Source organism: Pygoscelis adeliae, unplaced genomic scaffold (genome assembly GCF_000699105.1).
Source record: "Pygoscelis adeliae isolate BGI_AS28 unplaced genomic scaffold, ASM69910v1 Scaffold130, whole genome shotgun sequence".
NCBI lineage: Eukaryota > Metazoa > Chordata > Aves > Sphenisciformes > Spheniscidae > Pygoscelis > Pygoscelis adeliae.
The window spans coordinates 789783-801833 of NW_008824031.1; the positions used below are offsets into that span (position 1 = coordinate 789783).

General features: G+C 44.2%; 1 protein-coding gene across 1 annotated transcript in view; it reads right to left on the minus strand.

Moving 5' to 3' along the window:
* Positions 1–12051, minus strand: part of CEP170B (centrosomal protein 170B) — a 59207-nt gene that overhangs the window by 35296 nt on the left and 11860 nt on the right. The window contains exons 2-5 of the mRNA XM_009327581.1: positions 11246–11335; positions 8068–8146; positions 5051–5109; positions 3564–3702 (exon numbers count right to left, since the gene is read on the minus strand). Coding sequence (XP_009325856.1) covers positions 3564–3702; positions 5051–5109; positions 8068–8146; positions 11246–11335 — 367 coding nt within the window. The remainder of the gene's footprint in view (positions 1–3563; positions 3703–5050; positions 5110–8067; positions 8147–11245; positions 11336–12051) is intronic.

Genomic DNA, 12051 nt, shown 5'->3' on the forward strand with positions numbered 1-12051 from the left:
GCGGGGGGGCGGGGGGGCGTGGGGCGGGGCGGGGGGGGGGGGGGGGGGGGGGGGGGGGGGGAGAGATGATGTAGCTATAACATTTTAAAATTAATTCCTTACATCTCTGGTTTTTAACCTCTCTCCAAAATAGAGAATTCAGACCTAGTAGGAATAACCATAAAGCAATTCTCTGACTCTTTGCTGCAGTACTTATTTCACAAGTGCATGGCAAACCTAAACTCTGGTCTTTTGTACCTGCTGTGAACATACACAGATCCCAGAGGCTTTCAAATCAGGCTGATAATCACAAATTTATTTGTATCAATTACATGGTCAAACCTTTAACATGCTGCAGGTACCACCACCCCAGCTCAGACGAAAAGCAGATACACCACCACCACTCCTCTAAATTAAAGGCTAGGGTAGAGCTGTGCGTCTAAATAGCTATTACCATGATCTCATGGGGAAAGCAGCCAAAGACCATGGAAACCACTTCACAACTGGGCACAATTCCCACTGCCTCCATCCAACACTGCCTGCTGACCTCAGCCCCGGACACCAACAAGACTTTCAAGTCGGCTACTCTGTTGAGAGGACTCCCTAATGACACCGACGCTAAGCCGGCAAGCAAGCCTATTTCACAGATCCTGGAAGAAGCTCAAGTCCTGCTGCTGCAGTCGGTGATGCCCATTTCAGCTGGATGCCGTGGGCAGCCTCCACCCCTGGAAACTCACACCTGCAGCAGTTACTCAGAGGTTAGTCATCAGATTCGGCATTATATCTAGTGCCATCAGCCTGTGAGGGCTTTAAAAAAAAATAATAAATTAAGATCAGCCTGAGGATTAACTACACATTGAGAACAGAAGACCAAAATAGCTTATCTCATCCAGTATCTCAACCCAGGTAGCAACAGATGGGGATTGTGATAGTCTTAAAATCTGCTCAATTCAAGGCTGTACCTGGCCCCCTGATCACTTAAGACTTTAAACATGAGAGCCGATGGCTATTTTTAGCATTAACTAGCTGAACTGTGGGCACTTTTCTTATTCATATCCATATATCCAACCCACAGGGTTTACCAAGCTCCTTGCCTCAAACATTTCACAAAGACTGATGATTTTCTGCTTACAGGCAACATACACCCAAAAGCTGCAAGTTCAACAGCATAAAGACTAAATGGCTGAGCTGTTTCCCATTCACTCCGCTGGATCTCTTTATCCTCAGCCCCTCACCTCCTCCCATTTCTAAGCGGCTCTAATTGTTCACATTGTTTTGTTAAACCTTTTCCCTGAAAGCTTGCATTCCCTCTGCCTCTTTTCCACCGGGCCCTGGGAAGCGATCCTTCTAAAGGCTTTTGTCACACCAGACCTTGCTTTAATTAGTCAATGCAAATTCCTAAATACCTACAGGCTTAGCAAAACAGCTCTTTCCCCAAAGCCTCTTTCTGCTGCCACTAAGCAAGCCCACTCCCCGTAAGAATACTACATTCTTCTTTCCACTAATCATTTTAAATTGTTGCCACTCCTTCGAGCAACCAAGGAGAAACTGTGCATGTGTGCAGCTGAAGACAAGGTGAATTAGTCACATTGCAGATGAAGGGACCCACTGATCATTCTGCTCATGTGACAGAGATGCTTTTTGGAGAGTGAGGCGCTGATTTAACACTCCGACTCCCTCCCTTGCTTCCACAGGCTTCAGTCCAATCCAGCAAAATACCTCCAACAGAAAGTCCTGAATTATTCCATCTTTCAGTGCGGTTAGCAGCACTTCACCGATTTCTTTCGTATCTGTCCGTCAGTCGCACTGCATGTGACATACATCAGCACTGGCCCCCAGTAAGTTCTCACAGCCCTTTTTGCCTTAGACCTATGGTCTGTGCCCACTAACGATGACAGAAACGTAATGTAGGTCTGCAAACCACACGCTAGAGAAATGGGTCACCTTGCTGAAGAGTCACTCAACATCCTGACTTTGAAGATGTTCCAAATATCAACCACTTAGGCTATGTAGGTTAAAACCAACCAGTGTGTATTTTGGAAGGTGGCAAGAATAAAAATGAGAATGTTCATGCAACCAGGCAGCAGCAAATGCAAACTGGTTCCAATTACTGGCAAACTGGCCCAGTTACTGGCAATGCTTTTCAAGAACCCCATGCCCCTTGAAAGGCAGCTGGAGAGCTCTCCCCCCAGTGAGGTTCACCTCTTCTCACCCTCCACAGCGTCATGGTTAATCACCACCAACTTCATCCCTTTAACTGCACGCTTGTGAGGCAAAATCGCAAACGCCACATCCATGGGGGAGGGCGACACAAAGACACAGCTAAAGCAACACAAAGAAAGGTTTTTGCGGTGCAGAAAATGGGAGTTGGGCACACGGGTGCATGCGCATGTGCTTCCATGCACAGCTGGAGGCAACAAGGAGACCAGGGAGAAAAATTATGCTGTTTTAGTACACTATGTCAGCTTAGAGGGATTTTCATAAAGACAATACATGGGAGATTAAGGTCAGCCAACCCACTCCAATTAGTTATCATGAAGCCTTAATGGATTTACCCAAAGTTGTACACTTTTCTAGAAAGCTGCTGTATCTATCTCTAGGTCACCTCACCCAAGATGCTGTCTCACTCTTACTTGGCCATCCTCTTCCTCCTTCCTCCATTCACCTCCCTGCTTCTTCCTCCAACAGACACAGAGGGCAGTCTCTCTGCTAACCCTAAAGCTTTCCAATTGCTCTGCCATCCTGGTGCCACAAGACCACCACTGGCAGTCATCCGTCACTGGGATGCTTTAAAACCATATTTGTTCCTCCCGTGCATCATCAAGCTCTAGAAGGCCACCAACTGATATCTGAGCAGAACTGGGGAGAGACCTGCCAGGGCAGTATGTACAGGAGGTAGGAAGTTGGGTGAGATGGCTGAGACAAAACTGCTGGGGAGGTTTTGGCCTACCATGATGGGGAACAGGGACGAAGCAAGTTTGACAAAGGGTCTTTAAAGGAAGGCAGCAGTGGGTAAAGAAATGGAAAACAGAAGGAATTTTTCAAATGGAAAAGGTTTGCAGCTCGGGAACAGCGAACCTGAAGCAAATGTCTCCCAGTCTGGCAGTCAGTTTCAATCCCACATATTGGCATGTTAGGAGATACAGCCATTTAAGACCATACAGGGCTTTTTGAAAGAAATGGCTTGTTGCTGCTTTGCCTGCCTGCCTGCCAGCATCACGCCACAGCAGGCATACATTTTCTACTCTGAGTCACCGTCTCTGTTCAAACACCAGCTCGCGATTAGGAAATTAAAAATAGACCAGACAGGTGCCAAAGAACTTACCAAACCTGCTCAGCCCACAGGTTCTCCAGCACACACACAGTGACAAGGCATGTGTGAGCCATCACACCAGCTGATTTTTTTTGGAGGCTGAATCTCCAAAAACTGACAGTCTGGAATACTCAGAGGTTTAGAAAGATGACCCTTCTGGAACTGCTCCTAGATGCAACCCATAACACTGCATTGTCAGAATCGTGACCCAGTGCAGGGCTCAAGCTGCACTTTGTTCTGAATCCTGATTAACTGGTTCCCAAGCAAGTACCTGTAATTGCTTTCCTCTCTCCTTTCTCCAGCTTTGTTTGCGGGGACTCAGTATAGACACCGTGCTCCATGGGCTGCTCCGCCCTCTTCATTGCCGTGCCTTTGTAATTCATCTGAAGTTGGCTGGTGTACTTCTCATGCTGCAGAGACACAAGGAACAGTTGCAGGGTGCCCGCACAATCTGTGTGCTAGCCCATGGAAAAGATAAACCACCCTTCCCGGCAAGCAGATCACTCAAAGGCAAATACTGCGGCTATGTTCTGCAACAAAAAGAAAGCACACCTGCGTAGAGGCTACAGAACAGCAGAAATGCCAACTGAGAGGCTTTCAAGTACCCCATTTGGAAGACATTAAGTGACAATTCTAGTCCATGAGAAGGTCACTGTGACTTAGCTCTGCAAAAACAGCTAATTAGGAAATCCTTTAAAGAATAAACCGAGTAGAATCAGAACTCAGGCCATTTTCCATTCAGGATTCAAATCCTGAAATCCCCTTTGTTCTTAAAGCAACATTATAAATTCTTTCAGGGCATTCATCTGCATTATCTCAGTTTTTCAGCAAAGGCAATTAAACTATATTTTAATTATTTCTCTCCAAACTCTCTCTCCAGCTAGGAAAGTGATTCTGCCTTAAAACAGACTCCACATTAACATAGCAAATGAGCTATTTAAAAGTGGGTTTACTACAAGTAAATTAATAAAAGGGTGTACCCATCCAGATTACCCAAGTAAATTCAATGAATCATTTGCCCAATTCTAGCTGTTACATTTCCGATCCTCTCTAAGTCCTAAACATGGAACCAGGGCTAAGACGACAGTATCTGCTAGCCAAGAGGTGATGCTTGGCACTGATAGCGCACTCCCTCAGCTGAACATGACAGCTTTCTTACCTAGAAGGGGGTTGCTTTTCTGCCTTAGATAAGAGAATGCTTGAATATTTCGTACCTGCTACTGAACTCTGTGTTTAAAAAACACCTCACTCATAGGAGGACTGCTCAGTAAGTAAAACATCAGAGCTTGAAGGCAAAAATGCGATATAATTAAGAGAGATATAAATAAAGAATAAATTAAGCAAACTTTAGCCTGCTGGAAGAAGTGTGATGGAGCTGGCCTAAGTCACCATGCTCAGAAAAAGGCATCTGCGCTCCACTTCTCGGACGGAACAAGTTCTGCTGTGCTTCACCCACAAGCTAACGTGACTGTTCTTTAATACGTTACAGCTTTAGTAACCTTTTCTGTTGGCAGTCATGAAATCATAAATAACTTCATCTACATGTTAGCACAGGGATAAGAGAGATCAGAGCTGAGATAACTGGGAAATGTATCTCTCCTCAAAGGAAGGTTTTATTAAGTCCCAATCGAAGGAGAGCCTCACATTGTGGAACATTTCACTGCCGTCAAGAGTATTTTAGTATTTCAGTCTGCTTGACCATTACTAAAACACTTAAAATTTTTTTTAAAAAATGCACCTGCACCCAGACACCCTTACCTTTAATGCTTCTTCTGGGACTTTGTGTTGAATTTGTTCCAGGACATACATGTTCGAATGTACAGAACTCATTAAGGAAATGGCAAAGGAATTGGATAGACAGAGAAATCTAGCGTTTAGTCACAGAAAGAAAACAAGATCATAAAAACCAGAGAAGCTTAGAATACACAGGGTGCTAAAAGTTGCCTGCGCTGTATTCCACCATGGTCTTTGTCGTGCATGTTTTGCAAGAGAGAGTGCAATCACGTCTGCTGGCCAGACCCATGCCAACTGAAGGGCAGCGGACAATGGGAGCAGGGCAGGAGAAGCTTGGCGGAGCATTAGCAGCTCCATGCAGGACCCAGGGGAGCAACCAGTGCCCTGACTCAGCTCACACCCCACTCCTCTCCACCCAGCCGGCAGCTCCAGGCAGACCAGTCTCTCCCCATGGTATCCTGGCCAAGATGGGGCAATCTCACATGCTCTGGACAAGGGAACAGTAGAGTTCAGCTCCCTGCAAGGATGCCTGGGACTATGGCACTCTCTTGCCCTGACAGGGCCTTTCAGCCACTGCAGTTTCCTAGATGAAAAGTAAATCAGGTCATGAGCTGCTGTGACCTCTTAGGAAGGGAGGCATTCAACATGGTTGAGCCTAGGCAATAATCCTCAGCAATACTGCGGGGGAAAAGGGAAAAAAAAAAAAAAGGAAGCATCTGGCAATGTCACCATGAACAACCCAATCAGCACAGCAAAGAGCAAAGGGGAGGAAAAAGGAAAGATGGAAAATGTTAGACTAAAAATAAACCGAGTGATGCTGGCAGAGCAGGGAAACTCCACACAGCCTGTAAGTGAAACTGTAAATGGAAAAGAGACAAATGCTCTTACGCAACAGCACACAGCTGACTCGGAGACCTCAGGAGATGCTGCCATCCACACCAAGCTGCACACAGTATGCACAGAAAGCACTGCTGAAGACAGTGGCACTGAAGCAGCAAAGGAGAGGAAGAGATTGTAACTGCCAAAGCAACTATGCTGAAGTAAAAAGATGACTCTAAAACCTACATCCTTTAAAGTTTTCCTGTTGAGGGCAATAAATTCTACAATTCATAAATGCAATCATTCATTTCACATGAATATCCATGTAAGGGCTGCAGGACTAAACAATTCAACTCAGCTGCTTAGTGCTCAGAATTACTTTCTATAAAAAGTTTAAACCTGTATCGCAGCCATTAAAACCTACCCACGCTCTAGGCCCTGGCTTATGCCTTCGCTAGACTGGAGTTCACATCAAATCTTCTATGAGTTTCCCCACACATCTAGAGACCAGAAGACACATGACGAACTACATCAAAAAAACATTTGCAAAGTTGCAAAGTCAAGAAAAGCTAGAACTGAGGTTGCCTATGGGACTGTAACAGGCTTCATCATGTGTGCACTGAGACGCCACCTTTAATGACATGATCCCAGATAAAAAGAGTGTTTTTTTATTGGGCAGCACTCAGTAAGGGGCTACTCAGTATTTTCTCCCCCCACGTATGCCTGAACCCTCATCAGCTGCCCCTGTTCAAATACAGATCTGAAGGCAAATAATCTGTCTTTAAAAAAAAAAAAATTCAGCAATTACCTCCCTTTTAAAAAAAAAGAAATACCACTGTGAAGCAAGGATTTGTTATTTCTAAAATGGCAAGAGACAGAGCAAGATCAAGACCAAAAGTATGATCTTGCACAAGGCCTAGAAAATCCTCTTTTCCAGTAGATCCAGGATCGCACATACATCAGTTTAAGCATCCCTGTTGCAACAGCAAGTGTTCCTGCACTGTCACTGCTTAGAGCTCAGGTTCCAGATCCCTCGAAGACCAGGGAGGCTCAGCCTCTCCTCACTGCTTCAGCTCTCTGGGCTCCAGCAAGGTTTGGATTATTTCAAGGGCTACAGCATGGCCAAGCACAAACTGATGATCATGGGAACAATAAAAGGCAGAAGAATGTGGCCTTGGGGTCAAGGATGCACAAGAGTTTTCCAACCAAACACTTCCTCCCCCCCTGCAATGGTAAAACTTAATCTCTGCCTCTATTCTTAGAAATGTCTGGACTGTTTTAACCAAAATTTCCCCACAAAAGGAAAAAGAAACCTGGACAAGACACTTGCTGCTTGTAAATTCAGCCTGAGTGGGTAAAGTTTGGCAGATAGAAGCAACTGGAAAAAAGTGAAAAAAAGGATTAGATTACATGAAAAGGCAGCAGTAGGAGCCTCTACTTACCACTGTTGCTCTGCAGGCTCAGAAAGGCATTCCAACATCTATGCTTATAGCCAGTCATACAGTCACATCAGGATAAAAAGGAAAAGGATGAAGGCAAAGGCATTTTAGCAGACACTAGCAGGATTTGTGACTCTGTAAACAAAGCAGCAACTGCAGCCTAGCCTCCCCTCGATAGAGGTGAAATTTGCTATTGCTAAAGAGAGATTTACTCTTGCATTTTGTGGCAGAAGCAATTTGCACGGGCAAACTTCAATCAATACAGAATCAAGGGTCTGACCACAAGCCCCCAAGCTAAATGTTTAAGGCTGAAGACCTGCAAATTTTCTGAAAGCAAGCATTTGGGTGAAATGATTAACAAAAATCACACAAGTTGGATGAAAAAAAATAGGAAGCTGTTAGTTCACACAAAAGCATATGAAATATCTTTGCCCCCCAGCTGGTACCAGCTACAATTGCCACCCAAATAAAAAGAAAAAATGCAACCCTTCCTTAGAAAAAGACTGAAGAGGCACCTCCACAGTCACTACCTCCACAGACACTACTGCCAATGCAGGGCCTGATTCAAAGTCCAATGAAGGTAGCAGGCATCATGACTAATATACTCTGAATCAGGTCCATGGTGGAGAAACAAAAGCTTACGAACCATCCAAAGGCTCCAGGAGGCAAAAAAACCACCCTTACTCATTAGTTACAACTAGCACTGTTAACTCTCCATGCAGCAAACAGCACAAAACCGAATCAAAGACCACGTCCCGCTCCCTCTTCAGATGAGAAGGATATCATAGCCGAAGCGGATGACATCATTCAGTTTTAGGGTGATGTACTTCTGGTCAGGAATCCTCACGTCATTGACGAATGTCTGCAGGAAAGAAGCACAGGAATGGTTTTTGACTGAGGGTATCAAGGTGATGTACCTCAGATGGATGGGGCTCCTGGAGGGCACCCCTGCCCATCTGCCAACGGCACTGCACACATTCAGGGTGCACTGGCACAAAATCAGCCAGGTGAGGAGCTAAGTTCCCTAGAAAACTAAACACCGGCAAGTAGCTCCCATGGGCAAGTTAGAGCACCCCAATTATGCTTCAAAGCAAGGTGCTCTGAAGGGACCTCTAGGGAGATTTACCTTTCCACCAACTGCAAATGAAATTTTAGTCCCTGACTTGAACACATAAATGAGGTGCCTGAAGTTAGGAACTTCAGATGCTCTCAGTTCTCCTCCACCCTTCACAACCAGCAAGAGCAGCAAATGGTGCAACTCATACTCTAATTACTGAGCTGGGAATCAGCTTTCCGCTGGACATCAAATAAGACTGGTGTCAGCCCCAAGGCCTGATAACTTAACAAGCAAAGCCTATCACAGAGGAAGGGGGAAATGAAAATGCACAGGAAAACAAGCATTTGCAGTGGCATCACCATGATGTCTGAGGCCATGTTGTCCAAGAGACCATATATCAGTACAACAGGCCCCTCACGCAAAAGATTCGCATACTCATTTTTCCTATGCTCCAGGCAGTTGATTGAGGCCCAAAGAAACTAAGTCATCCTTATAAATGTGCAGGAAATGTACTTCATAGCTGTGAACAAATGTCTTGGATGTCTCAGATGCCTGCTTTGCAAGGGGATCCCCTAAGGAACAGTTCTTGCAGAACAACAGAGGAACAAATCAAGCACTCGTGGACATCTTTCACAAATAAACCCGTGTACTTTTGTAATAACCCAGGCCAAATAAAAATAGATCAGGCACTCAGTTGAAGAAGCACTAATGTGCTGATGGGGACTAGGCACTCAGTTGCTCTTGGGGCAGTCACAGACACCTGGAGTTACGCTACCTCGCAAGGTGGGATTCACCCAGCCTCACAGACCAGGAACCCGCTGCTGGGTCTTTGTAGCCTCAATACAAATGCAGCTACGCTCTGATGAATCAAACTTATGCTAGAAAATGAATTTACATGCTCTCACCACTGAGGCACAGTCTTCTCCTTCTGCCTTCTCACCTCAGCCAAGCCAAACATGCATGATAAGACCAAGTATTAACCACAGGAGAAAAATAAATGCTAGAGCAGGAAACTAGAACCTCAGCAGACAACAGCCCCCAGCTTCCTGGCAATTTACAGAAGAGCTGGGGAACACGCCTGTAATTTCAGAATAAAAGCAGTGAAGCTGGTTAAAAGGCATGAAATTCCAATTTGCATGAATTTTTTTCGTATTTGAAAATCCCACAACAGTCAGATCTGGAATAGGAATAATTATTTGCTGAATTTTCTGCAAAACAAAGTCTGCAAGAAAACCCATTTTTATGTTGTTACCTATTCATCCATAGTTACTTCAGATAAAATAACACAAGGAAACTGCCTATTGCAGACAGAAATGCTACCTTCAAAACCAAAAGACCCTTAATAGAGACTGCAGAATCAGCTGAGCATTATAATAAAAACAATACAAAACATTTCGACAATTAATATGAACCACATTATCCAGCAAAGCCATGTAATGCATTGTTGACAAGCCATAAAGTAAATACAAAATAAAAGCAAATTCTGAAAATGGAATTAAAATCAAGGTCCTCAAAAGTGATTTCTTTAGTTTTTGGGGGGAAAAATAAGTTTTCATGAAAATTTTCAAATAAGGACCTATGTTTCTTTCATGCAAAATAAATTCAGTTTGGCCACAAGAGTCTTCTCCAACAGAAGTGTGTTTGATCAACTGCAGAAGACAGGCACTGCTATAACTCCTTTTACTCCACTGCCCCTCTGAGCACAAGTCTATTATTAAAATGTTGTAAATTCATATGCTTTAGCACGTGAAGATAGAAAACAATTAGTGGTACAAGCCTTCCCTCTCTTGCAAGCAGAATTTTCAGCTGCTATTTGGCCACCATGAGTTCAATACCACAGGTTTTGAACCAGGGATCCAGCTAGAGCCCAGACCAGTTACTGGAAATATTCCCATTTCAGCAGGGCTCTGTGCCTTCAGCTGTTAGAGCTGAGAAGGATTAACACTCATTCTTGCTGTTTTCAGATGCCAGAAGAGGCGGAACAGTTGAGGTCTGCTTTAGCCACTGTTTTTGGACAAGTTTCTGGGTTTGTCTTGTGGTTTTGTGGTCGTGATGGTGGAGGGCTTCTGTTTCTAAGCGCAAAACAATGATTGCAGTAAAACCCCTACTGGGAAGACAATTACTTGAATCTAGCTTAGACCTGCTCCAGCAGAGGAATAGCTCTGCTGGTATGAAGAAACAGCCAAAAAAGAGGCATGCTATGACATTAGGACATTTTTAACTACAACGGTTTATTTAAGAATCACAGAATTCAGGTGGGCAGACAAAGCCCTCACCGAGCTGCCTAACACCACTGCGTGAATCAGGACCAGAGCAAGGGTTAAGATTCAGGCAGGCTCAGCTCCCTGTTCTGGGCTCACATTATCCCTCCGTCATCACACAAACCAGGCTCAAGGCAGGTAAAAGAGCAATTTTTATTATAAAAAAAAGAGGTTGTTTTAAATAATTTCTCCCCAAAGAAATTAAATGTCTCATCATCCCATAAATCACTCCATGCACTGACAACTGAATTGCCAAAAGGTCACTGTGGCTCATGCTGAACAGCTGCTCCAGAATCTTCACCAGTTTAATGTTAACATCTCCAAAATTAGACTGAATTTATTTCCTCCTCTTTTGCAAGAGGCTCTATGATTTTGTGAGCCCTGAAGCATTCTGCAAGGACACCAGAAGAAAGGGAGAAAGAAATACAATATTCACCAAAGCTTTCCTCTTCTAAGATGAGATGCTACATGACCTCCATCTCAGGCCTTGCAAATAATGATGTATGTTTAGCTTAACTTGTGCCAACAGTTGCAGCAACCCAAAAGGGTCTAACAGTAGAATTAAGTAAGTGCACGAGCACTTGCAGACTCAGCATGCCGCATGTTCGCCTCCATCAGCCAAGCCAGGAGGTTTGCTACTTACGCCATTTAAGCTCCCGAGATCCTTCACCCAGTGCTCATCTTTCTCCTTGTCATAGTTGATTACAGCGTGCTGCTTATCGACACTGCGGGACTGGCAATGAAAGCACAATGAATGTGAGACCAGTCAGCCATAAGAGACACTGTTAATCAAAGCAACATTTAGACATTAAACTAACGTGATATGGGGTAGGGGGAGAGAGGGGAAAAGGAAGGATTAAATATTATTTACTACTATAAATAACCAAAGGATAAACAGTAAACGCTTCCATGGTTGTTTAAACAATTCACTGAAGACAACAGACTATTTGCATGGTTGGGGGGGGGGGGAAATACTAGGGGGAGGAAATCACTGAAGGCTGTCAAGACTACACCATAATTTCAATAAATTATATCAATACACACTGAAAACAAAACCAGTCAAACTGAAAGCCTGTGGGGGGAGGGTCTCAGCCAGTGCAAACTAGAAGAGCTCCATTTTTCACCAGCTGAAGCCGGTGGCCTCATCACTAGGGACGTTCCTATTTGGGATGATTTCTTCCTATTTTTCAAAGAGGAAAAAAATCATTTTCTTAAGTTACAAACCAAACTTTTTCACAACAATGTATGCAGTTCCCAGGATTATGTCCCGGAGTTGATTTAATTTCTAGGATGTTTTCCAAGTTGGAAGGAGGTTAGTAAACTTGGGATGAGAAAGAAAGCAACGCTACAAAAATTCAAATTTAAAGCTAGGTTTGAGAACACTGAACTAGACAGTGATTTGGTGCCACTGGCTTTGCCACAATGCAGAAGTATCAAATGCACCTTATC